At 33.9% G+C, this 27,921-nt stretch overlaps 1 protein-coding gene across 1 annotated transcript in view; it reads right to left on the reverse strand.

Annotated features, from left to right (window-relative positions):
- Positions 1-183: 183 nt before the first annotated feature.
- The window catches only part of LOC133190728 (uncharacterized), a 43,806-nt gene continuing 16,068 nt past the window's right edge, over positions 184-27,921 (reverse strand). The window contains 33 exon segments of the mRNA XM_061326413.1: positions 184-1,678; positions 1,903-2,463; positions 2,625-3,305; positions 4,026-4,200; positions 4,312-4,538; positions 4,724-4,862; positions 5,005-5,863; positions 6,039-6,199; positions 6,327-6,500; positions 6,705-6,938; positions 7,183-7,346; positions 7,589-8,072; positions 8,156-8,395; positions 8,660-8,892; positions 9,090-9,192; positions 9,510-9,638; positions 9,722-10,072; positions 10,227-10,654; positions 10,770-10,940; positions 11,032-11,201; positions 11,312-13,927; positions 14,016-14,226; positions 14,333-14,479; positions 14,603-14,813; positions 14,910-15,037; positions 15,246-15,575; positions 16,549-16,671; positions 17,812-17,928; positions 18,312-18,431; positions 18,675-18,791; positions 19,198-19,314; positions 21,031-21,176; positions 21,267-21,334. Of these exon segments, the coding sequence (XP_061182397.1) occupies positions 1,461-1,678; positions 1,903-2,463; positions 2,625-3,305; positions 4,026-4,200; positions 4,312-4,538; positions 4,724-4,862; positions 5,005-5,863; positions 6,039-6,199; positions 6,327-6,500; positions 6,705-6,938; positions 7,183-7,346; positions 7,589-8,072; positions 8,156-8,395; positions 8,660-8,892; positions 9,090-9,192; positions 9,510-9,638; positions 9,722-10,072; positions 10,227-10,654; positions 10,770-10,940; positions 11,032-11,201; positions 11,312-13,927; positions 14,016-14,226; positions 14,333-14,479; positions 14,603-14,813; positions 14,910-15,037; positions 15,246-15,575; positions 16,549-16,671; positions 17,812-17,928; positions 18,312-18,431; positions 18,675-18,791; positions 19,198-19,314; positions 21,031-21,176; positions 21,267-21,334 (10,353 nt within the window). The 3' untranslated portion in view covers positions 184-1,460.

The following is a 27,921-nucleotide window of genomic DNA, read 5'->3' on the forward strand; positions in this document are numbered from 1 at the left end:
ACTCTAGTCTGTTAACATTAAATCAGGCATATAAACCTTAAATGTACCATAATAACGCCAATTATCGATTCTTTGATCTTTTAATGATATCTCAACTAGCAACAATTTATTGATTACTCTAACACAAATGATTAAAGATTTGAATGAACTATACAATATAATTTCAAGAAACATCACCATATTTAAAAATTTGATAACTCTAACATAAATCATGAAATAATTGAACGAACTATACAATACAATGTTAATTTCAAGAAAATCACCATATTTTAAAATCAAAAATAAACTGTTTATTAGATCTTTTATCAGCTATCGTAACATGCTCATAAAAGAATAGCAGTATTCATAATGGCCTTTGCGGGTATTCGATTGTCATTATTCAGACTTAACCTTTTTCTTTGGGCAATAAAATCTCTGCCAGTGACAGTCATCTTAAGACATTTACACATTTGACTAATTTTTTAAATGTTAACATGGCGTATAACATATGAAAGTATGTGACGGGAGAGCTGTTAACATTGTAAAGTGATAAATTGGATTAAAAGTTGTAACCATAAAATATGCTATTTTCAACAAAACTGAATTTGACCTAATTTTACACCTAGATTTGGGCCATCAAGAAGCATCAGTACAACATTAGTAGCATGTTGCTTAAAGCTGAACACGATTCGTAAAAGGCAGAGATCTATGTTTGTCTGCTATATTACTCTGCATTTTCTTTAGCTGTACGACCCCTATATAAGCCGTTCACTTAGTGTCGGGTTCAGTATAATCAGTTTTCACGGGTGTGGACTGAGGTATTCTATATAGCTATTGTAAAACTCTCGTAAGCGACAAAAGTAACTATGCGCTTTTTCCAAAACAGAAGAGAAAGATACCAAGGAAACTTACCTCAGTTGCACAGGTCAGTGCAGTACATACAAATACAAATACACGTAAGCAGTAACATGTAAACAAAGATAATGTAAGATAACCAACAAGAACTCATGTAGTCCATTTCACGCAGGCACTTGTGACAAGAAAGCAGTCAGGTGTAATGAATTCGAAGGGTATACCACAGTGCTGATATCAGAGACAGGAAAACTAATATGGCATGTGCCTTTTTACGAGTAGTGTTCAGCTTTAAATGAGTAATGATTATAAATTTTAAATATATTTAAAATACAGCAACAAGTATTTCTCAATTTATCCGTGGCCCAACTTTTAATAATATTCAGTCTAAACAGCGCTCTTTAACTAACAACTATAATCACAGATAAGTTTAACAACTGTAAAACTAAGTAATGTAAAATATATGTTTATCTCAAAGACATATACATAAAATATAATACATTACATTTGTTTCAATCATAACAATTCAAACAGATTATTTTAATTTAATGAATGTTCAATTAAGTTTCTTCCAACACTTTAAATTGGATCAGTTTCTTTTTTACGCATCTCTTGGAACGAGACTTTCATTAATGAAGAGTAATCTTCTGGTGTTTCATAGTTGGAAAGAGTCGCGTGAAGAGCAGTTCTTTTGTGACGTCATCCATTTGTCTCGAGCTCATATCCGGGGGTGGATGGTCCGTTCTTGATGCGTCGTATTTACCCAGCTGTTCTAGCCGCTTTGAAATATCTCTAAGTTTTTCTTCAATGTCTTCCGCCTTTTCTTTCTTCTTTCTTTTTCCAGAACCTAAAGGGAAATTTCACTTTTCATTATTCACTTATTTCTTGTTGTTTTTTTATCCATTAAAAAAATTTATGGCATCTTAAACATAAAATCTATATTTGGCATATTGTTAATTTTGTCCATAACATTTTGTCTACCATTTTAATCTTTATCTTCTCATCATTGAAAATTAAAACAAAGATACAGAAGTCACCAATTTAAACCTATACCGACTCTTAAGTATTTACCAAGCATATATTTTCTTTTGACTTCAGCGAAGAATTTATCAAAGTCAACGCCAATCCAGTCTTTGAAACGGCCCCAAATGAATGCAACAATTTCGTGCTCATTGGATTGTTTGGAAATGTCGGATTTTACAGCCGAAATAGATTCGTTGAGAATTGTAACAAAAACGTTTAACAAAACAATCATGATGCATAGAATAAATGTAAAAAAGTATATTGGTCCAAACACGCGATTGACTCTCTCCAAGGCCAGGTAATCAAAGTCTCCCAGCGCAAAAGCCAACATTGTTTCGATTGATTGGAACATATTTCTGTACTGAAACATCTTTGGACCAAACATAATGTATCCCCACGATGCAAAAGCAACGATCAGAATAATAATGACAACAGAGAAAGCTGAAAGTTCTTTTGTTGAGTACTTCAATGTTCCTGCGATCATAGACATCCTTTTGTTAAAACGAAATAAGTGAAGAAGTTTGATGATGGATACGAAAATTGTAAAAGCCATGAAATATCCGAAGACCTCGTCCCACATAGCAACTTTTTGAAAGTTGTAAAACTTGTCTGGAAGAGATACAGAGAACATTGTTAATACAGAATAAAGTCCGTTTTAATCTGTGTATCTTATAAATCTATGTTTCTTGAAGGTATGCAATAGAAAAGAAAGTTTGGCCGATTATTCCAATTGAAATGACATAGAATTAAAATACATCTAACATCTTTACCTCTTAATTTCTTCACTGAATGCATTGCGAGTTGTGTTATCATATGCCGGACAATGTACATGGACACAGCTACCACGGCGCAAATCATATTAAAGATCTCGAGACAATTCCAGAAACTCTTTAAATATCTCTTTCTTTGCTGTTTAATAACTTTTACTTCTCTAACAATGAAGTAGATCACGATGGCCAATGTAGAGAGCTCACAAAGCACAACAAATACCCCGTATCCTCCAAGATAAGAAAACAAACGAAATGTTTTAACAGATTCCTTTATCATCATCTTTCCCATTGTCGGCATCTCGAATGCGATAAATACGTTGGAAAACATATTAACATAAGGGTTATAAACGGTAAATTCTATAAAAATTGCTCTTGTATATTGATTGATCCAATTATTCAACATTAAACCTTCGGCAATCTTCATAGCTCTTTCTCGATCTCCAATCAAATCAGCGATATATCCTCCTCCTGTGTAAATACCAAATTCTCCCGAAAAGGGAAGTCCAGCATCATCAAACAGGGAGCGGTGCTTCCAGGGGTAGTTTATAAGCATGGTGGAATGATTGGCCTTTGAACTCGTCCAGCCTTCCATGTATGTTGCATCGTCTTCCATCGTCACTGACCATTCCTGGCTGCATGTTTCGATAAATTTATACATCATTGGAACAGCATTGCATTCCTCTAAAATAGAACAAAAATATACATGTAACTTTCTGACTGCTTCTAAATATTGCCTGAATTCGGTGGCAACACGCGTTTTATTGGACCCAAGAAACTAACTGCCGTTAGGCTGAAAACAGCTATTTTGTTCGAGGGTTCAGTAAATCGCATTTTGCCCGAGAACCTAGTCATCAAATGTTTTGATATACCTTTAAAAATTGTTTCCAATACAAATCTTGCTTCTGTGTTTGCGGTTCGGATGACAAAATTTTTTTTGGTGTAAATTTTATTTAACCAAAATACAGATTTAATCAGGTTAATTCCGTAGCTATCGAACACTAATAAATGCGAATTAGACGGGGCTTGTTGACTCGTTTCAGATGATCCCGTTCAAGGTGAGGATTAACGAATGAAAATTAACTGTTGACGTAAAAAAAAACCCTTCAAAGCGGTTAAACATCTCACCAACCGGTGAGTGGGAACTCAGCAAAAATATTGGAAAGGTTAGACGAATTTTAGTATTGATTTACATGTACAATTTATATAGGAAATAATTTCTAGTTATTCTAATATTCCTTGAATTCAAAGACGAAAAATAAAAACAAACGAAGCTACTACAGGTTCGAACGACCAAATATGGATTACTCATATCTCTTTTTCTTAAGAATTATGTTTCCAGATGTGTTTGAAGGGAAATCTTGCATATGAAATGTTCATGAATAGTACATAAAAGCTTTAGACCTTGTCGTACGCGTTGTTGGCGAATACGCACTGGACCAACTCTGTATGCTACCCTTGTTGCTATCATACGTCTTTCACTATCATCAACAGGCATATTGTTCCACTGTTTTGAAATGTACAGTCTGGGTAACAGTATTTCAAGTAACCATTTCCAAAAGTCTGGCACATGGCTTCGCTGAAGAAAAAAGAATTCTCTCAAAATCTTGTCTTTTATATCTTAGTCCTACAATATTTTTTTTGTTTTTTTTTTACTGAAACTTAAATATGAATTTTAAGATAATCTTACTTTGTTAACTTTGTTGATAGATATTATATTATCCAGAGCCTCTTTCAATGGGTACGCCTTCTTATCTCTGTTATGACTAGCCACCAGTACAATAAGAGCCACAAACACAAAGTAGAAGGCAATTTCCCGAACAATCTCAAACATTGCAATCTCCTTCATTCTTTTCTCTCTGGCTTCGGCCAGTTTTTCTTTGTCAGGTGGTTCAATTTTTAATGCCGGTCTCTCAGCTGAAATGGTGATTGATAATTGTAGCAATGAAAACCAAAGACATGTTTTTTACACATGTACTTTATGATTTTCAAAAGAAAAACATCTCATACTATCCTATTTGAAAAGAAGCACTTGACTTTGTTTATTATCGTTACTTAATCCAGTTGAAGCAAACATTTTAAATATAATTTAATATACATACATTTGACATGATTCTTATACAACAGTTCTTCATCAGACAGTAACTGGTTGTTCATCTGAGATTCTTCACTCGTTTCTGTTTCCTCTTCAATATCTGGTTTCTTCAGTATGATTGATAATAGCATGGCAACAAGAATGATCTGAAAAAGAAATCAGACTTACAAAATCCCTTACATTGAAAAATCATTGCAGAAAACAATTATTATTTTTTTTATTTTTATATTCAATAGTTTAATTCAATCATATATAGTTTCTTTGAAATAAATACAAAATGGTAAGAACCTTAAATGGTTGGATCACTATCACAGATTCACAAATGGATAACAGAATTGATGACAACCAGCTTAAAGATTTTTCCTTCCCCCACTCAATGCTGTACAGAAATGTAATAAATGATGACAGTAATGCCGAGATGTAAACAAGTGTATAAGCCACATAAACACACGAATGTGGCAGCATGAATTTCTTGGATTTTTTCTTAGAAGGTTTTATATGTGGATTGCTTATAACAGCAATTTCACTATTTTTCTTTCTTTTTTCTATGAGAGCAGAATCGGAATGCATGGAATAAGTACTGTTTGCACTGTCTGGTCGCAAGTATGGTTTATCAGTGTAGTCTTCTAATTTTGTCTCATCTGGAGGAGACCACGGTCGCAGTTTGATTTGTGATAGAGCTGCCAGTGGCTGAACATTTTTACCCATAAACGCATTGGTGATTCTGTTCCGCTTCGGTTTCGATTTTCGGAACAACTGATCAATAATAATATTTATTGGTAGAACAATCATACTACTGACAAAGCTTATGTATATTCCACTCAAAGAAAATTCAAATGGTCCGAATGACAAGTATTCTTTATTTTTCACTTTATCTTCCGCTTGATAAAACATGGCATTCACCATCAGGGTAGTCATGACAAGTGATAGAATGCAAGACAATCTCTGTACGCGCGTGAAAGTGCTTCGATGAGGTCGACTAAATACGGAGATCCAAAGATGAGAATCGGTGAAGCTTTTCTTGGTTTTTGTCATAAAGAGGTTTTGAAAGTTGGTCATATCCTCTTTGCTTGCAACCGGAAGAAGCCTGTCAACCATACCGTCGTCTTCCTCTACTGCCAACCAACGATTACATAAAAAACAGTATCTGCAAATATGGTCATAAGAATACACGCAAATAAGCAAGATTACCGGTAAAAAAAAAATGACAAGTTTCATGAAAAAAATTAATTCCGGATAAAGAGTTGATTATATTGATAGCCAGAGAAACAAGTATGATTCAAGAAAAATTCTTATCAAATTTAAAAATCAGAGTTACGCACGTTTCCGATGTTTGAAGATCAGTTACAATAACTTTACTGAGGTACCATCCTTGATACTTTCCTTCCCCGCTATTGTCATGCCAGATCCTTATAAAAGTTAAAGGACCCAGCCACTCAGATGTTGACAGAACGAAGTTGTTTATACTACCGCGACTGCATGTCTAAAAGAGATATATAACTCCTCATATTTAAGTCTGCTTGAAACTGATAACAACAATTAAGAAAATATGCTGGCCATCAAAGTGAATGAATGCGTATTCCTCTATGCAATGTTAGAAATTTGAGTACCTTAATGCCCTTTTCGTCTATAAGTTCCCTAACCCCAGTATCCTGAGTTTCACCAGCTAAAACAAAACTGATTTTTGATTTAGTACCAGCTCCTCGGCGCATCCCTGTGCAAACAGTCAGCTGATAGAAGAATTTGTCACACACAACATTATCAGCTAACGGTGCTATACCCCACTAAAAGAAGAAAACGGATGCTTTTTGCGGTACAAAACATTGCAATTCGTCTTCTATAATTTGCTATCAACTCCATGATGTTAATATATTGAATTTAAAGAAAAACAAAAACAAAAGCAAAACATAAAAACAAATTGTAAATACGCTTCTTAATATCTGTTCATTAATGCAATAATTGAACCTAAATTGAACATTAAATAATACCTTTATGACATCTCTTTTATCTTTATACCGAGCCCAGATTAATCCAACCGTGTAAAGGAAATACATCAAGCAAAGCACAGCTAAAACTGCCCAGTTGTCCCTCAATTTTGCCTCAAAGTCGTTAAAAACTGTCATGAAGTTTATTGTATTTGGAGGAACAAAGAAATCAGAGCCAAATGACGTCAGATGGTTACATAAACATCTGGTGTAGTTGGAGTTTGAAAGATAACTGACCTAATGAATCAAAATAATCGCAAAAATATTTACGTATTTATCCCATTTTATTTCTTTTCAATATCAATTGAGAATTTTCCAAGTACATTTTCACCAAGCCAATATGTTAGTGACTAAAGCCTACATATTAAATATACATTAAATAGAATTACTACTGAACTTAAAATATTCCTATATAGAATAGTTTGTATTTTACTGTTAACGCCATATACATGTAATATGAATAAGTTTTACTAAGCTTTACCTGACATCCGTCTGACACCCATTTATCGAAATCAACATCCCAATAAAAACACCCCGAAGTAACAAAACTAATGGTATAGTTCAGAAGATCCGGCGGTGTTACTATCCCGTAATCTGAATAATAGTCGTCATAATTAGGGTACTCCTCCTCTTCTGTTTCATTGTCTGCAAAAATACTTTATATTTAAATACTTAATATTTAAATATATACATGTATGTAACATTTACGTATTACTCAAATCCCTCGCTACTAACTTACCGAGCCACGGACAATCATAATTTCATTTCCCCACCAAAATAAAATCCACCAGACGCTAAAACCTGACTATTCAGCAAATTCAGAAAAAATCTTGTAACAGGTATTTAAAACAAGTAGAGAGTGGTTTGCTTTTCTCAAAAATACTTACAAACAGGGCGCACTCCAAGATAGTAATCACCAATGCCTCGTTCTTGGACATACTCAGGAGAGAGAAATATCGTATGTTCCAGTTCATGTCTCAAATGAGCATCCGGAACACTGTAGGTCAGCTCTCTTGGAATCGTGAAGTTAGAATCATAATTGTCTATTGTCGGCTGCCTACTGACACCTACGTAGCATTCTAACTTCGTTTCAGAGTCTTCTGGTTTTACGACAATGTGAACAGAAGACATATTGGACCTAACAGTAAAGTAATGGTAGGACAATTTCTCCCTTGAAGTCAGCGGAAAGTTAATTTGTGATATTTTCAGTTTTGAGGAATCAACACTGATATCAATCATAATGCTGTCATTAAGATTTTTCACAGCTATTTCTTTTCCCTCGCTGTCATATAAGTTTAAAGTCAGGACCGGGGTGTTGATGAATTTTGCAGAATTGTCCCACACATATGGGTTTGTTTTGGAGCTCAGAACCTACGATAAAATTATTTTAGATTAATTTATTGTGAGTAATGTCAAATTACAGAAAGATAAAACCATTTGTTTCTTCCACAAACCTTTGAATCTACGTATGAAGTGTTCTGAGATAATATCGTGTCCATTGTGGGCATCTGGAAAGATCCTGTGGAGGTATCCAGATGAGTGTTGTTAACAGCATTTACGGCCAGTCTTTCAGCTACTATAGTGAACAGCTGGGACTCCAGAACAACAGGAGGCTCCCCAGGGACACGGTCTTGAATGATGGTTTTGTAAACTACCTCCGCAACATCAAACACCTTGGTTGCCAATGATCGAACCTGTTAATATGTATGCATGTAAAATATTGCTTTTATCCTTAAGTCTAAAGAAAAATAGTTGACATCTTTCTCAATTGTGTTATTCAGTGACGTAACAATAATAATCATTCAGAGTTTCAGTTTCATATGAAATTTCAATTCACCCACGAAAAAGATATTATACAGTCAATGTTAGTACAGTCATGTATTCATTGTACGCAGCATAAGAAAATATGCCTTAATTTAGATGTATCTTATATCTTATCTTGTATCTTAAGATATTACTTTTTGTTTCGTTTCCAGTTTTATTTGCTCTGGGGATTTCGTTGTCCCCGGTGCCTCTGTGGTTCCAATGTTTGGTGATGGTGTAGTGGTGGTGGTAGTAGTTGTGGTTTGTTGGACTGTTAAGTCACCCTGCTCCTCCTCCAGAAGCCCTTCTTTTTCATTTATCTTCTGAATCTCTGATAATTCGTCTCCAGTGGCAGCAATAATAACAGAGCTCAAGCAAGCCAGAATATCTTTAAAAAAAACATTGAAAAAGTAATATATTAATCACACATAAAAAAAAACATTGAAAAAGTAATATATTAATCATACACAAAATACAGTACCACAGGTCTTCCATTCTGCTTCCAATTATAAAATAGATCTTCTTAACATTAATGATTTTAAAAATGGGCGAAAAGAAATCGTTAAGAAAATAATTTTATTTTACCTTCTGCAGCACTATATTTTTGAATTGTAGAATCTGTTTGCGATTGACTGACAATTTTTTGGAAAGAGTTGGCTACATTTGACATCGCGTTTACTGCTATATCCTAAAAAGAAAGTGTTGATTAACAGGAACATGCCATGATAAATTGAAAAAAAAATCGATAAGGTTTATAAAGATTTCTTTTTTCACAATGTTGTCTGCAATCTTCAAACTCTCTTGTTGACTGATAAAGAAGGGTATGACACAAGATCTTATTTTACTTATGACACAAGGTCACAAATATAGAGTGAGTGACATTCATTCCATATTGATTTATTTTTGTTTGAAGTTAAACTTTGATCTTTCTAGACTATCTAGAATGCTGCTCAAATCCAATTTTTTTTTTTTGGAAAATACTTTTTTAAAACAATTAAATCTTACTTGTGATGTTTCAGACAACTCAGATGATTCGTGGGTTACAACTCTGAAGCAAAGGGCCGTTTGCTGTAAAGAATCCAAAGTTAAGGACGTCGTCTCGGTGGAGAGTGTTGTCAAGAGTGACTCTCGAAGCTAGAAATATAATGTTCAGAAACGTCTCATTAAAGCCCTCTTATAATTTACAAATACACCATTCTTTGAAAAATATAGTTTACCTGTATCCTTTTCTTCTTTTCTTCTTCCTCTTTTCTCTGTCTTTCAGCTTCGACCTCTACCGGATCTACAGTCGTTCCAACAATGTAGGTGGTGAGGTGTTCAGTTGATGTTGGTAATGTTGTGGATATTGTAATTGTTGACGTTATTTTCAGTGTCGTAGTTTTTGGAGTTGTGCTTGAAAGTGTTGGCATAACTGTAGTAATATTTTCATACTCTTCAGTAAGTGGTAGATCTGAAGAAACAATCGTGGTACCCGGAATTGGTGTTGTTGTTTTTGTCGTGACGCTTGTGGTAGTGGTTGAAATAACTTTGTCATTAGATTTTATGACCGACGCTCGCGATATTCCAATCTTCAAATGAGAACAAAGGTTGTCAAATTATTTTTTTTTCAAATGTCGGATATTTATCGACAAATAAAAGAAAACCTTAACTCAGCATTTAAAAGAAAATTTAAACGATTTTTTTTATTAAATGGAAAGTATGAATAGCCTAAGAATACCATACCTCTGTTGGAGAAGTATTAATCAATGATGCTACAGCTACAATGACTTGTTTGGCCTCTTGTGTTTTTCCAGAAGAAAGAAGATTTTCGAGCGTACTATCCTGTCCTGATGTGAGTGAAATAAGCTCACTTACTTCGTTTTTTATTATAGGTTTTGATACCTTCACACTGAGCCATGTTTCAACGTACTCTCCGATTGGATTTGCTATTCGTACAACCACATCATGTAAGAAGTCACTTTCCTCTGGACCAAGAGGAAATTTAGTATCCGGAGTGTACGGATCTGTGCCATAGTACAAAAGCTGAGTGTCCAGACGACCACGAAGCTTTGACCAGAATCGATAAAGTAGTCCTGCTCCTTTGCTTTCTTCTTCACCAGGGTTCACCCAATCATTACAGCTTATAATAAATTCTGTTTCCAAAGCATACCCTGTATAATTTAAAAAGGATTTTTACAAACAGATAACAATAATACACTTCTTTTTGTTTTATGTAAATGTTCTCAGATGTTATGTTGTTCTGTTTCAAAATAATATCAGTCTTACCAGACGTCGGATTAATACCACATGATCCCCCATAGGGCGGTAGGTTTGTTATGAATTCATATTCAGTGAAACTCTTAGTATATCCATAGACACTCGCCGATAATCGTAGTCGGTATGTTCTCCCACCAACCAGAGTGGACGATTTGAAAACAAGAACTGATGATTTTGTATCTAGAAAATTAATCAAGGGTCTTCCTAAGATATTTTTTCATATAAAAATACTTGATATTATTGCATTTAACAGTAGATGAATGTAAATTACCTGTAACCAAGAGCGAGTCCAGTTCATCGACATCTTGAAACTCTTCAGACTCCTCAAGCAATAAAGACCATTTATATTCAACTTTTTCGTATAAATTACATGAGAGACATTTTCCTTGGACACTGAAGGGACTCGAAGGATTCATTTTGGAATTACAGTTCTCCACACATCTGTAGTACAAATTGAATGATAAATAAAGTAATTCTATACATTTATCATTGTTTAAAATGTGTTAAATCGTTTTTGTTTAAATTTTATAATTAACAGAAGGAAAACTTACAAAATCTGAATGAGTGGAGGATCTCCTTCAATAACTTCCACCATCTGTTGAAATGTGCCTTCCCGTGTATCTTTCTTAACATGTACTTCAAAGACATTTTTCGAATGCGGATCAAGAAGCAATGTTGATACTTTGATTATTCCAGATGAAATGGGAAGTTTTCCTATACCTGTTCCAAAACATCCACTATGTCTTGTCTGATTTAAAGCTTCGTCTAAAGTTGGAATGGCCACATAATCCATCACCGAAGGGTAAACCTCATTTTCCTTTCGACATCTCCATTCATATGTAAAATTTGAAGTTGTTGGTGAATCTGGATCGTATGTCATTTCATACGCATTAAGTATCAAACTTGAATCATATCCAATGTTTCTTGCTGTTCCACCGGAAATTCGTACGACAAGGGGAGTTTTTGTAATGTTCAGATATGTGTAGTGTTCAGAAAACATACCCGGGATCCCAATCATGGAAACGTTTAAGCTTATTCGGTAAAGCCCTGGTGAAAATGTTATAGGCGGAAATAATATTTTGAAATGATCAGTAGAAATGAAAGTAGAAACTTCATATGAATTAAACACTCTATTGAGGTACGTATCTCCCTGCTGTATTTTAAATATTTTCCAGTGATATTCTGGACCACTAGACGCGGGGCAGTTAATTTCTGCGGAACTTTCTAGATTGATCCATTCTGATCTGTACATAGCGACAGGTTCATCTATTCTTTGTCCACCACCAATGATATGAACAATAGGGTAATAACAATTGACGCCTGTGATCACACCTATGTCGTTGATGCTCTGACTAGATACAAGATTAAAGCCTGTAACCTTCACACTGAAAGTTCCATTTGATTTGTACATGTGCTGATGGCGTATTTCATTGGAAACGTTCCACGGTCTATATTCATAGTTATTTAATGCAGCTTTTTCCTTACATACAGTCTCACCATAAATGATTATGGTTGAAAAATCCCCCATAAACCAAAGATAGCAAGGGTTTGTTCCCGGGTTTGACAGCTTCAAAGTAAATGTCATCAGATCAAATGCCATCTTTGGTCCATTGTTTTTCAATGAATATGGATTCACAATTTCTTCAAGAGTAATATTGAATTCTTCATATTCAAAATACAAACCATTGCTTACGTTAACAGATATCAGGTGAGATCCCACATATTGAAATTTGTACATTACTTTAGCATCACTGGTGACATATCCGTTTTCTGATCCAAATGTCCAAGTGTAAATTATTTCGTTTCCACTACTGACTATGGCTTCGAAAATAACAGGACGCTCCAAAGGAAAGATATCACCGTCTGAACCATGTCCATGATGTGTGGTTTCAGTCAAATCGGATACTTTGTAATATCGGGATAATTTCAAACCTTTAATTTCCTCCAAAACTTTGACTTTTACATTCTTTATAACGGAGGAAACAAGGTTGCTTACATTGAATTTTATTTCATATACGCCCATTTGTTGATAGCTGGAAGTCACACTTACCGAATGGTTTGTAACGAGGCTACTTGGGAGGTTAACACTGTCCTTAATACCATTTCCTAAGTTGTACTGATACTGAATGTGAGATCCTATACCGATGTCAAATTTAACACTTATGCTCCCACCAACACGAATGGATGTTTGGCTTGTACTTATGTAAACCTGTTCAATCTTTCTTTGAAAGGTTGTCCACGTTTTAAAGGTCTTATTCCCTAACTTATTTTTACAAAAAACCTCTATATCTGTTGTGCCAACATCACTGTCATCTTGCCAAACAACTGATATTTCTGTCGGTTTGTCTTTTTCAATCAGAGCTATTTCATCTATTCGCTGATAAATGCCCTTTATGTAAGTGCTACAATTCATACAACATGGTTCCAACTCACTTCCGGTAAAGGATAACAAAAGTTTTACTTGTCCTGATGGCAAGGCCACAACACTTTCGGTCGACAGAAGAAGATTATTTATGGGAGTTTCTACATAAATGTAGGGAGATGTAACATTCATTTCAGAATAAGTATTCCAGACCCTCACTGAAACATTGTATTTCCCAACATTTGAATAAACAAAGGGATAGTAATTCGTAAATTCGCCCCTCAATTTGTTATTGAGAACTGATTGTAATTCATTTCCGTCTCCATAACTTATGTGCACAGTCACATTCGACCCTGTTTGAAATCTTACTTTTAAATGTAGACTTTTCAGGGGTTCTGTGATGTAAGAACTACAGGTGACTTCTAAACCGGAGATTTTCTCCTCGATGTAAAATTTTTCCTCGATCACTTGGTTAGTTCTTTCATTCGATATATTTACTTTTACAAATCTGTAACCAACGCTGTAGTAATGATCCACTGTCAATGGAAGAGAACTAGAAAACACTGACATTGGCTTCTGTTGTTCAAATCCATTTCCAAAGTCCCATTCTACTTTTATATTTCGTAGGGTTTTTGGTGTTTTCAGTTCAAATCTCTTTTGTCCATCATATGTAGAATTTGTGGACGTGTGCGTCAAATTTAAATTTTTTATATCATCAACGACTGTGATTATTACCGATTGTCTTTCATGGCTTACATCGTTTACTGCCAAAACAGACGAATTGTACATTCCAGCAGTAGTATATCTGCAGTAAAGTAAATGAAATTATATCATGATAACATTTATCATCATTCTTCATTTTCATTTTAAAAATAGAGAAAATGGAAACTTACTCATGAGTAAAAACAGATGTTGAGAGAAAAGACAATATTTCACTATAAGCACGTCGCTCTGTCGAGCCATCTCCGTAAGAAATATTGTAGGTCACATGGGAACCACGGGACAAGCGAATAGTAAAAACGGCAGTTTCCGATGCTATATAATGAGTTCTATCAATTTCCACCACTAGACCACGGATAGGATCCCTATTTTGGTCACTGATTGCTGAAATAAATGTGAGAAGTCATACTCTTTTACTTATCATATCTATATTACAGAGCCTTTGTTTTTTATATAACACCGAGTTGTCTCCCATTAGCTCTTATATTACCAGCACATATTCTTCCTGGTTTTGTAGAATCTTTTGATATGTCCAGATATTGGGAGAAGCAGGTGCAATTATACTTTCCAGGTGTGTTTGTACAATTTGCATATTCAGAGCAGTCATTTAAATCCTGGTCCAAACATTCATTAACATCTAAATAAAAAGGGAAATTTTACATAAAAAGCTATTTAAAAATAATTTAAGTGTTAAGTTAAGGAGTTCCTGAATTTCAAATAATCAAGCAATGCCAGAAATAATTTATCTTAAATCAAATACCTGTTAAATTAAGCTCAGTTAACTCAACTGAATATTGTAGATAAGCTGAGGTGGAATTGGAGGCAAAAATATCAGTTTCAGCAGAGGATAATATGATTCCCGGTTCGTAGTATAAATTGCCGTGGGATACAATGCTTCCTGGTTCAAACATATAAAATGAAGTTCCCAGGTAACCTTGATGTATAGGTGAATCTAGTATAACATGATCAGTCTGAAATAAATTGAAATCATCATGCATATGCATTTTCTCTTATTCATTGTTGGTTATAAATCACATTTTAATACAATTTTAAATAAATGTACTTACTACTTGTGCGAGACTCGCTGCCATTGTTTTGAATTCATTTGTGCTGGAGTCATTCAATAAGGTTGAATATCCAGCTTCACTTCCATTCACTTTTTGTACTCTCATGTCAAGATTATAGATACTGCTCTCTATAAAACATGTTACTTTTTAAAATAAGTAAAAAGAAACAGACACAAGTATATCTATTTTTTGCATTAAAAGATAAGATTTCAATGGAAATTGTCAAATTTTCTACAGAAAAAGAAAAATTTAGATTTTAATTTTCAGACAGCTTTAGTTGTTTACAGTCTATTTAGTTGTATTTTTCAAAGCGTTTCTTTGGGTTGGAGCAGCTACCTGTACAAGATTGAAGTCCAGACTGGAAGTAACCTTCATTGCACCTGCAGTGGTACGACCCTTCAGTGTTCATACATGTCGACATCGCAGGACAGCTGTGGAGATCGTTGATACATTCATTCACGTCTAAATACAGAGAACAATACTAAAGCTCGTGATTTTCTTTGAGTTCAGTTACTATCAAACAGAGTTTTTTTTTCAATGTATACGTACCTTGACAGATACCTTTTGTCATTACATAGCCTGGGTCACAGGTGCATTTATAACTGCCAACTGTGTTTTTGCACACAGAGTGATCAGGGCACACATTATTGTTGCATTCATTTATATCTTTAAAAAAAATAATGCTTATTTAACAGATGGAGTCTAATTCAAATAATTCCTCGTAAAACCGGGTATACTTTTTATCATTCTTAAAAAATAATTTAATCCATATATGATTCCACTTATGAATAACACATGTTAATAACAATGTTCTGGTATTCAAATATAAAAGTCAACACTAACCAATACATGTCGCATTCTCCATTGTATAGCCAACAATGCAGTCACACAAATAACTACCATCGGTGTTGGTACACACCGAGAGGTCTGGACATTTTCCGAGATCGCATTCATTTATATCTGTAAGTAGATATGCAATGATGTTTCCAATCTTTAAAATGTACATACATTCAATGTACAGAGAAACTAGAAAAATATATTAAAGAAAAGTATAGTAAGAGAATACGATATATACATAGTGAACTGTCCAAATTTAAATGTCTTTTAAAACACATTTGTGAAAAACAAAATTAGTCCAAGGAAAATTAATATTTTTCTCAACAATTGCAAAAGACAAACATAATATGTTTTATGGTGCGACCGTTGCAGCGAGCACAGTTGAATTTATTACTGGATACCATCAGGTGACATTTTTAACTTCGATCCGCATCTTAAAACAACATTAGACTCGGTCTAAACTGTGACGCGTCGTCACATGACGTCGTATGTTAGTTTCAATTCCACAATGGAGTCTAAATTGTGATTTTTTAATGAAAGGCATTGCAGAGAGATATAATTATTTTTTTTAATTTCTTTTTAAGCTCTCTGTAAGAACTAAATATTCACGATAACTGTGGCATTGATATATTTGCCATCACCGTATGGAATTATGGTAGTGAAAAAATTCTGGGAAGATTTCACACCAAAATTTGCTTGACGAATGTACAGATTTCAGTTCGAATTTCCACACATTTGTCTATAGAGCTTGCTGTGCTCGCCATAACACAATACTAAAAATAATAGTATGCATCTACATTACCTTTACAGGATTCCCCGGTGTCAACGTATCCTAGAATGCACGTGCACTGGAAACTACCAATGGTATTTATGCACACACTGTTCTCTTTGCAAGGATTTGGTATAACAGAGCATTCATCAATGTCTTAAAAAATACATATACGCAAGATTCTTATTCTAGTTGACTATCTTTTATTAATTAAGTAAAAAGTTATTTATCATTTCTCGCTGTTCAATTTTCAATGTAGCTAACGTATGTTTTCCAATATGATTTCGATAATTACATTTCTTTATGTTTTTTTAAATACACCTTGAAAAGTATTCTACATAAAAACAACGGGAAAATGGTATAATTTATTGAAAATAGATTAAATTGACGGGAACTGCACAAAATACAAAAAAGCCAACAAACCCCTCTGATCTTATAGGAATTACTATTGAATGAAAGCAGGTGCTTAAAAAAAACAATGGTGGGCGACATTTTTTGTGATTGTCGTAATTTTTTTTCGGATGTCGTTAATTTTTTGCACAGTCACTTTTATGCTCATTCATCTGATAAGTGTGTTGACCTAGACTAGAAGCGAGACATTCATCATAATATTGAACTGCAGATGAAAACTGCGCTTTTCTACATGTTTATCAATGGAAAGCTACGATCAAATTTCACACAATTAACGATCATTATAACCATCTGTAACTGATAGTCTCCCATTTGGGTTCAAAATTTCTTGTGATAAATAGCCTTAAGTAATGAAAATCAATATTTATGAATATTACAAGATTGACAAAGATACGCATTTGTCTCATAAAAATAAGCTTAGAACAAACATTGTTCCCTCAATTTTCAGGTATTTTTCTTACCTACGCATTGGGTTCCATTTTTTGAAAAGCCAGATTTGCAGAAGCATATATAACTTCCTAATTTATTTTCACAATTGGAGTTTTCAGGACACACATTCGTTAAACACTCGTTATTGTCTGGAAAAAAAATCAAAGAAAACACCATTAAAGTATTGAAATACAAAATTAACACATAATTATAAGTAGGTAATCGGTTTCATCAAAACTCTAGGTCTTTAAGTTCAGAAGTTCAAAGTGAGTCTTATCTCCCTCATCCAAAAAATAAAAAATGAATGAAAATTGCACATGGGCAACAGACATTTCCTGTAAATGTGTCTATTTCAGGAAATTTCATGAGAAAGGTCATTACACTTTGAGATCAATTTTTAAGCAATAAAAATAAGAGTGGCGCTACTGAAAATTAGCCCATTGCAATTTATATTACCAACACAGACACCATTGCTGCTGACAAATCCTGTCTCACAATTACAGATGTAGCTTCCTTCCGTGTTGTGACAAACAGAATGTTCTGGACAGACATTCCCTTCACATTCATTTACATCTATATAAGAAACATAATCAGTACAATTGCAAAAAATACAATTTTTGCTGGTCGACATAAATAAAGTTGACGATATGAAGTTGCATTTTTCTATAAATATCACGCATGTTGAAATAAATGTCCTACTTTGCACATAAGATATCACACCAGGGTACAATTTATCTTTATAATGAAAGACTAATTTAAATGTTTAGTTGCATGTTAACATAATCTGTAGAAAATTAGCTTTAATAAAGGATGCATGAAATATATGTATATATTAAATGTGATCATGAAAATTCACGGCTTAATATTATTATATATTATATATACATATAATTTTTTTTAACAAAATAATCAATTTTTTTTTAACAAAATAAACAATTCCCTTCTGTCACTTTTACCTATACAAAGGTCATTCTTCTTTGTAAATCCACTGTTACAAGCACACACATAGCTGCCTTCTAGGTTGATGCAGTTTGAGTTTTGAGGACAAGCATCATTTACCAAACACTCGTCGATATCTAAATTCACATTATTTCTTCTTTAATACTCTTATTTAAAATGCAATCCATTTTTATAAAAAAAAAATGATCATTTATATGGTTTGATTAAAATTACCTTCTGTTATATTTTTCAGCTTTAGCTTTACAATGTTCAATCAGAGGGCATTTTTCACCATTCAATGATATCAGCTACATAAACTAAGAGGAGTTTGACTCTTTTCAGGTTTTAGAATAGGTTTGTGTCTTCTTTGAATGAGTTACCTTCGCATCTGTCTCCAGTGAGGATGAAGCCTTTCTCACAAGAACATGAGTAACGTCCTATCGTGTTGTTACAGATAAAGTGTGTACCGCATGGGAATTCTATACATTCATTCACGTCTTTAAATAAAAGAGAAACATTCAGTATTTTTATACAAGTGACTACAAGATTTACACTACACAAAATTATTTTTGCACCGATAACTACGATTAAGGCTTAAACAAATATTAACGCTGTAAGTTTAAGTCTTTTTGTAATTGCGTTACTGTAACTTTGGACTGTCTACGTTTGAATTATTTTTCTAAAAAAAATCCTTTTTGATTCTGAAAGAAAAAAAAACCTTTGGAGGCCAAACCAATTATCTGAGTATCTTTCTTTCCGTTTTTTGTTTTTTTTTCCATTAGCTGCTTTTTTGCAGAATAATTTCACAACATACCAACATAAGGTCTTTGTCTAAACTTCAGCATAAAATGTTGATTTATGGCAAATGATCTCTAAGAGTAATTTACAGACAAAGGACTCTACCTTGGCACTGATTGTTACTGAGAACGTAACCTTCAGGACAGAGGCATTGATAGCTGGTGGAGAGACTCTTACACGTAGCCAAGGACGAACATGGATTACCGAGGCAATGGTCAATTGCTGGAAATCACAATTCTGATATATTTAAATAAATAGATAACGGAATACTTCCTAACACATCAAAATTTTTAAATAATGTCCGTTATAATTTTTAACCTCATATTGCCCATCTTATACTTGATTATTTACAAAATGTCTTATTTGAAATTTCTGATAAATTCCCAAATCAATACACACCAATTACACATAACCTCTCCAATAAAAATAAAAAAAAACTGTTGAAATATTTCCTCAGTCTTACCACTTGTTGTAGTTTCAGTCTGTCCCAATATAGTTTCAAATCCACCGTCAACTGAAAAAAATAAAAATTATAACAGGCTCACCTTTCTAGATTTTTTGGTGGGAGTCTTGATAAACAATAATGATTGGGAGAATAATGAAGCTGACAACATTTATATTCTCTCGGATACTAAATAGAGATAATTGCAAATTCACACAAATCTATGGAAAGCAAAAATGCATTTGGACAGGATAAAATTGTTTGGTTTGTATTGAATTATGAAATCCAATTCCTATATAATTGTATGAACATAAAACGGATTATTAACAATACAAAATGTATTTATAATTTTCAAACGACCTTGCGACGATAGCGCTTATGAAAAGATAAAAATACACATACTCGTTGATATTGTTAAGTCTATTTAACGTAATTAATCATTTCACGTATGAATTAAATCAATGAAGTAATATTTACAGAATCTTAAGCAGTTCAAAAACCTAAAGCAAGTATTTAAACTCTTTACTACAGCAACTATTGCATATTGGGAAATTTAGCAAATGTAGTAAATTTTGTTGACTAAAAAAAGTATACTTAACGTATATAATGCAAAGTTTTACATGGAAAAAATTCCCTGAGTAACCATAGTTACATTTGCAAGCATAATTTCTTGCCGAAAAGAACTAACAAAAAACATAGGTGGCATGTGTTGATCTTCTTCTGGGGATTTGAATCGGCTGAATAAATGAATATATTGTCATTCTTAAAACAATCACTCACGTTGCCAGAACACTATATTTCGGATGCCATCTTTGTATATATATATATATATATATATATATATATATATATATATATATATATATATATATAAAAACAGAAATATCACATTATCTTATTAAATTAATATATAGTTTAAAAGTGTACAAAAATGGCAGATTGTGGTGCGTAAAAGACAGAGTTTGGAAAAACACACAATAACATCATTTATGTTTATAGAAGCATTCTGATATTGGGGAAAAAAATTCTTTGCATTTGAACGAATGTTTTAAAACAAACGTATTTTGTCTTTTATCCTGAATGAGTATTCGCCTCTGAAAGTTTTTTTCAGTCTATAAGAAGAGCAATACCATCCGATTGTCAATGATTACGAGACATGTAATCTAGTTATAGAGCTCTACGTTTAGCTCTCTATATATGTATATCTTCCATTTATAAACAAAAAGGACTCAGTTGATACTTTGAAATAAAATAAGCATAAATTAACATCCATATTTTAAAGGCTTTAAATTCACTTTATAACCATAGTTACATTTGCAAGCATAATTTCTTGCCGAAAAGAACTAACAAAAAACATAGGTGGCATGTGTTGATCTTCTTCTGGGGATTTGAATCGGCTGAATAAATGAATATATTTTTGATCATTATCATGTATAAACTTCACGGAGAGAATATGCTGAAAAACTACATTCAAAAGAATGTATTATGTTTGTTACCTGAAAACTGTGTAAACTCATCTCTAAGTTTATATTGAGGTTCGAAGACTGAATAGTAAGCAGTATTCAGCGTTGTCTTCAGATAGGAAGCATCAAAATGGACACTTATGAAGGCCACCTTAAACTTCACGATGAGACTGCCCTCTCTGTAAGAAGAATATGATAGTTTTCCCCTGAAATCTAAATCAACTAGACGGTAATTCGCTTATTCTATTAGATATGGCTAGAGTACTTACATAAAGCCCTCTATTCTTATGTTGGCGATATATTGGGAAATATCAGCGATTGCAAAAAGTTTCTGTAACTAAAAAGAGTACACTTATGTTAATTGATATACTTTTATCAATCATTTTAAAAGAATTTCTGTGCTACCAAGTCGTTTGAAATGATATGTACAAATGTATGTTTATACATTTATTTTCATTTAAGGTTCATGATGTTTTCAAAAATTAATAACAACGGATTATTGTAGACAATTAACACCAACAAAATTAATATAACTCGGTTTAACGAGTCCTACCAGTGCTAATATTTCTGCAACTTTCTTTTGATAAGCATCAGATGTGGGGTCGAGCAATGCCTGGTCGAACTCCTCGTCAATCTTTATCACACCTGCTACTTCATCTTCCTCTTCAATCACAGTAGGGGCCTTCGTCGTCGTTGTCGTCAAAACTCCAAGTGTTGTGGCCTTCCCTCTGCTGGCTGATGTGGTTAATACATTGCTAACCATGGATGTAAGGAGATTCTGAATCGTCGTAGGTTCTTCTTGTTTTGAAGTTGTTGTGGTGACAATAGTAGTGGTGGATATAAGTGGTATCGATGTCGTAGAAGCATTTGTAGTTGTTGGTGTGGAATCTGTGGTGAATAAAGATTCCTTTGTTGATACTGTAGACACTTTTTCAGTTGTGGTAGACACATTTGGAGTTTCTGTCTCTGAAAATGAATGGATGTTCCTTTTAAATTTTTTATTACTCATCGAAAACATATAAATTATTATCTGCAATTTAAAGTTATAAAATAGATTTAGCATTTAATTAAATTTCAAAATGAATTGAGTCTATTTTCACAAACTCAATATTCAACACTAGCTTTTGTTATTTTTTCGGCTACAGTAATCGTCATTAGATATAATATCAAGGTGGAAGTTACGAGTATCTTTAATGCATTAATCATAAATTGGTAGGAACTTATGAATTGAAGAATTATGACCAACTTATTGTTTGATGTACCTCTGGTACTTGTAGTATCAAACAATTTTGAACTGGGCGTTTCCGTAGTCGAAAACCAATTTTCAGTGGAATCCGTTTCATTAGTAGGCTTTAGAGTGCCGTTGAGTACCACTGTCGCTATCGTTGAAAACGTCTGACTTTCAAGAGTGGTTGGGTTGACCTTGTTCGAGCTTTCGCTTGTAAAAATAGATTCCGGTGTTTTTGTTCTTTCGTTAGTTGTTTTTTCGAAAGAATCTCCTCCCGTTGTACCCTCTAATGTCTGTGTTGAACCTGTATTATGTGTATTAATGCTTTCTGTATTATTTGTTGTTGTTGTGCTAACAATGATTTCCATGCTATCAGTGTTTGTTTTTATATCTTTGGTGGTGGTTGGTTCGTATGTTGTCGAACTAAGAACATCACTGCCTGTTCTTTCATCAGTTATAGTTCTTTTCTCTGTGGTTGTAGCGGGTGTTTGTGTTGGTGTGATATCAACATGGGTTGTCATATTGTTTTGGATTTGCTCCATCTTGGTGGTACCTGTGCCTATGTTAGTTGTTGATGAATGTGTTGATTTACGCTGAATATCAGTTGTCATGCTCCCTATTGTTGTCATTCCATCTATGTTTGACTCTGTGTCAGTGACCTTTGCTGGTGTTTGTGTGAGCATACTATCAGTAGTGGATATCACACTATCAGTATTTATAATATCTGTCCTTGTGTTTAATATGCTATCACTATTAGAGGTTTCCATAACAGTAGTTGTTTTATGGTCTTTGACTGATGAACTATATACCGGTAAGTCTGTATGCAATGTGGTATGTTTGTTAATTGAAGATGTAGTTTTATAAGGAGTCGTGGATGTTTCTTTTGTTATATCTGTGGTTGTTAATATTTTTGTCATTGTGTTCGTGTCGTGTGTAATGTCGGTCGATTTAAATTTTGGTGAGTTCTCTGTGGGTATATAAGTTGAAGTTATTGTCGCTGAACTTGACAAATGGTTAGGAGAATTGCTAGTGAAATCCGTAGAAAGACTACTGGCAGAAGAAGAAGAAGACGTAGTTGTTGACTCCTGATCCATATGGGTTGTGGATGTCGTTTTGTCTGCTGCTGGACTATGTGAAAGTATCGTACTTTGTAATGTTGGAGTGGTTGAAAGATCTGTACTCTCAAATGTTCTACTGTTTATGACACTTTCTGATGTTTTTTCATCACTGTTTGAGTCTCTTGTTGACATTTTTGATTCAAAACCTATTGTTGTTGAACTTTGAACAGTGGTTATAGGACCGGACAAAGTTGTTTTGGTTGTAGATGAGGGTGAATCCGTTGTGCTAAACGGATTATTTTCCATTGGCGTTGTTGATTTATACATATATGTACTATCGTCACTTATTGATGAAGCTGTATTGTCGCTTATTTCTTCCACCAATGAACTTCCGGTTGTAATTTCAGACACAATTGGAGTAATGTCTTCAGAATTTGTTGAGTGGAACGTAGTTGTAGAACTTTCTAAAGTTATTCTTTCTTCAGCAATTGAAGTAAGTGCTATATTTTCAGATATTGTCGAACTGACCAAAGTAGTTTTTTGATTGTCAACGGAGGATGTTGTACTCTCGGTATTTATGTTAGCTAAAGAACTGACAGATGGTGTCTGTGATGATGTTTCACTTTTAACTGAGAATGTCTTACCTTCAGTGGTGGAGATAGTCGGTTGTATGTCATCCATTTCAAACGTAGTCGAAGGGTAACTTGATGTTCTATCAGCAAGGGTCATGGTGTTTGATAAATCTGTGCTATCAAAAGTATTCTTCCTTGTTGACATCAAAGTTGTGGTTGAATCTTCTGGTACCGCTAAACTTTCTGTTGCACCTGAAGTTGAAACAGGTGCTATTACATCAACTGAACTGCCACTACCTGTGGTAGATGATTGCCTTGTTGAGGATATTGTGTTTGTATTATCTTCTATTGTAAAATGATCTCTACTATCAGTTGTTAAATGAGTTAACGGCTGAGTTTCTGTTTTTAATTCTGTTCCTAATGTTGTAAATTCCTCAGTCAAATCGGGGTTAGAGGTTGACATGTCTGTGAATGAGAAGGCACTTGTAATATTATGAGTTAAGAGTGTCTCAGTAGAAGTACTTGTTTCAAATGTTTCTTCCATACCTTTGGACGTTAATCTAAAAGTATTCTCTTGAGTAGTACTTTTGACCGTAGTAGTCGGTGTTGCCAATTCTTTTGTATGGTCTGTTGGAGTGGAACTTCTTGCTTCGTCTGTTGTTGTTATAATTGAACTTTCAGTATTGTTTATTGGACTTTTTGTAAAAGTTGTTGACTTTACTGTTGAATCACTCTCTGTGAAATCTGTTGGTCTGTTAGTTATTGTATTTATTGTAGTAGAAGCAGGGTCTGATGAATGTAGTTGCATTTTTGTAGTGTAATTCTCAGATGTATCTGAAAAATCCAGTTTGACTGTACTATCTGTGTTCTTCATTGTGGATGATGTGAAAGTCTTGGTTATTTCATCTCCAGTGGAAGTTGTTTTGGGAATCGATGATGTGAAAGTCTCATCAACTTTTCTGTTTGTAGATATGTCTTCTACCACTGATGTGCTTTCTGTGGCTAAATTGTCAGTGAATTCAGCAGTAGTAATTATGGTCGAAGTTACAGAGCTACCTGAATCGGATGCTGGATTTATTGTGGTTGATTCACTTTCTTTAATAGTTGCCACATTAGATGTAGTATCCGTTGCTGCCGTTTGTGTTGATGTTACAGTGTTTGCTGAAACACTTTCTATTGATGTTAGGACATTACTAGTGGTAGACATTGCAGAACTTGTCATTGATTTAGAAGTTGTTATTCCATTAATATTTGTGACATCTAGCAAGGTAATTGCTTCTGTTGAAGACATGTCTTCTTTCTTTGTGTTCTCTGAAAAGAAACAGTCAAATATACTTCATAATTTGAAGTCACAGGATTCAAATTTCAAATTATTTTTTACAAAATGAAAGAATACTTAAATTAAGAAGCAGACAGTTTTTTTTAATTTCATTTACAATTTAATTAACTTATTTCATTTCTAGTGCTTTTTCTGTTTTCCATTATTCTCTGGTTGAAGCTAAAAGCTGTTGGCCGGTGATATGTGCATAATCTATTTTCAATATTGAATTAGTAAGACGGGTCCCATTATCATTGATAACGATATTGAAAATGTTCCTTTGTATTTAAATGCTTCATCTTTTTCTTAATTATATACGTTCATAAATCCCTATGAAAGTCTTTGAATAATCATTTTTGTATCTTTGACATTCATCTTATTTTAAAATCCATTGATAGTGTTACAAAAACAAAAGTTTTAATAAAGCCGGTACAAATTTTAATTATGCTGTCACGCACTTTTGATATAGATTGCTCTGTACACGAAGTTTGATTATATGATATAGTTTTTTTTTTACTTTGTTAACTGGTTGTTTTTAAAAAAAATTGCATAAAGTTAGAAATAAATTGCCAAAAGCTCAAACTTTACGATCCTGTCTTGGGTATATTCCTCATTCTCGTTGAATCGTTGTAAATTTCATCATCTCAGTTTTACATTCTGTTGACATATTCTTATCCGCATTTAATTCTTCATGCATTTCTTATATCGATAAGAAATTATGCATCCATAGTTTAGGAAAAACAGTTGAAGAAACTTCTGTCCGTTTGCAAATTATAGATTTTCTTTTACACTTTTTTTAGTTTCAGAAATTCACATTCTAAACTACTTTACTAGAAAACAATTATTTGTACCTTTAAAACTTCTTTTACTGGATGGGTCTCTTACCTCCTATAAAAGCTCTGGTGTCTGCATCAGTACTTGTTGATGTGGTTCTGTCGATAGAATCACTTATGCTTGTCATATGATCCGGTGCTAACGTAGTGGGAACTGTGAAAGTCGCTGTAATGGTAGATTTTACATCTGATGATGCAGTTGTAGGAGATTCTATAGAAATTGTAGTTTTAAATACCTCAGTTATTATATCAGATTGATTTAACATTGCTGTCATAGTTGTAGATTCTTGTTCTTCTTTAGGTTTTGACTTAGTTGAAGGATTTTTTGATGTTGTCATTGGATTAGTTTCTGTCAATGGTGTTGAGTAAGTTGCTGAAGCTTGCTGAATACTGGACTCATGTGTTGTTGAATTGGCTAAAGTTGTGGTTGTCTGTGAATCATGTGTGGTTGATGGGTTCGTTAAAAGTGTTGCTAACTGTGCTTTATTAGATGTACTTGAGGTGTCTTTTTGTGTTGATGTTATGGTTGAAACTATTTCCTTTGAGGTAATAGTTGTTTCTGTCGAACCTCTTTTTGTATCTCCTGTTGTAGATTCAATTGAATTTGTTGACTTCGTTGTTATTGTCGATTCTATCAAAGGTGTATTGGTAGACCTTTCTGTTGAAGCAGTTGTTGATGATTCAGTAAAGGTTGACGTTGAAAATATTTGATTTGAAAGGTATAAACTTTAAGTGAATGTTTCAGTTAGTATCTTTGTTGTTGTCGATGGTGCATTTGTTATATTGTTATTCATAAATACATTTATCGTGTTAGATTGTGTAAATGCCATAATTGTATGCTTACCTTCTTGATAAGAATCAACAGTTGAATGGCCTTCTATCACTGTAGTTGTTTCTGTTGTTGTTATAATTGAACTTTCTGTCAGTGTAGTCATAGGTACATCTGTTGATGAAGATGGTGATTCTGGCTGTTCTGTTGATGTTGTTGTTTCTGTTAATGTTATACCGGATCTTTCTTCTGCTGATGTAGTAGAATGTGTTTCAGAAGATTTTGTTGAGGTGGATAAGTGGAGTTCTACTGAGGTTATGGCTGAGGGTGCTTCTGTTGATTCAGTAATTGGTACTTCCTTCAATGCTGTGGTTTTCGAAGCTTCTGTTGGCGTTGAGGTTGTTGTTGCATCTGTCGACATTGTGGGCGTCCAGGCTTCTGTGGAGGTAGTAGTTGACAATGACTCTTTAAAAAGTGTTGTTTCTGCTTTTGTTGACTCTGTGGTTGTGGGTCCTTCTGTCGTCTTTTTTGTGGGTGTCAGTGCTTCGGTCGATATTGAGATTGTTAATGGCTCTGTGGAAAATTTGGTTCTTGGTGCTTCTGATGATACTGTAGATGAATCTACTTCTTTAGTTGTTCTAGGTGATCCTGCTTCTGTAGATGTCACTGAAATACCAGCTTCTGACACAGATTTAGATGTAAGTGCTTCAGTCGGCGTTGTGATTTTCCTTGCATCTGTAGTGCCTATACTTGTAAGCATTTCTGATGATGATGTGGTTACCTCAGTTTCTGTCGACAATTTTGATGCTTCTGTTGTTGCTATAGTCGTTGTTTCTTCTGTTGATGGAGTTTTACCGTATACTTCAGTGGTTGTGGATGTCTTTGTAAATAACGTGATTTTTGGTGCCTCTGTTGACGATAGAAATATCGTTGTAGCTGTTACTGGATTTGTTAATATTGGTGTTGCAGATGTTTCTATCGACGATGCTGTTGTCGATTCTTCTGAAGAAGTTGTGAATGTCTGTGCTTCTCTCGCTGCCGTAGTCGTCTGTGTTTCAGTCGACAATATAGAAGTGGAGGTCTCTTTGGAGGCTTCTACCGATGCTGCCGCAGATGTTGTACTTGTTGGTGTTTCTTCCAACTTTG

The sequence above is a fragment of the Saccostrea echinata genome, unplaced genomic scaffold (genome assembly GCF_033153115.1).
Source record: "Saccostrea echinata isolate AGI-Se365-2 ecotype Australia unplaced genomic scaffold, CSIRO_AGI_Sech_v1 ptg000022l, whole genome shotgun sequence".
Classification (NCBI taxonomy): domain Eukaryota; kingdom Metazoa; phylum Mollusca; class Bivalvia; order Ostreida; family Ostreidae; genus Saccostrea; species Saccostrea echinata.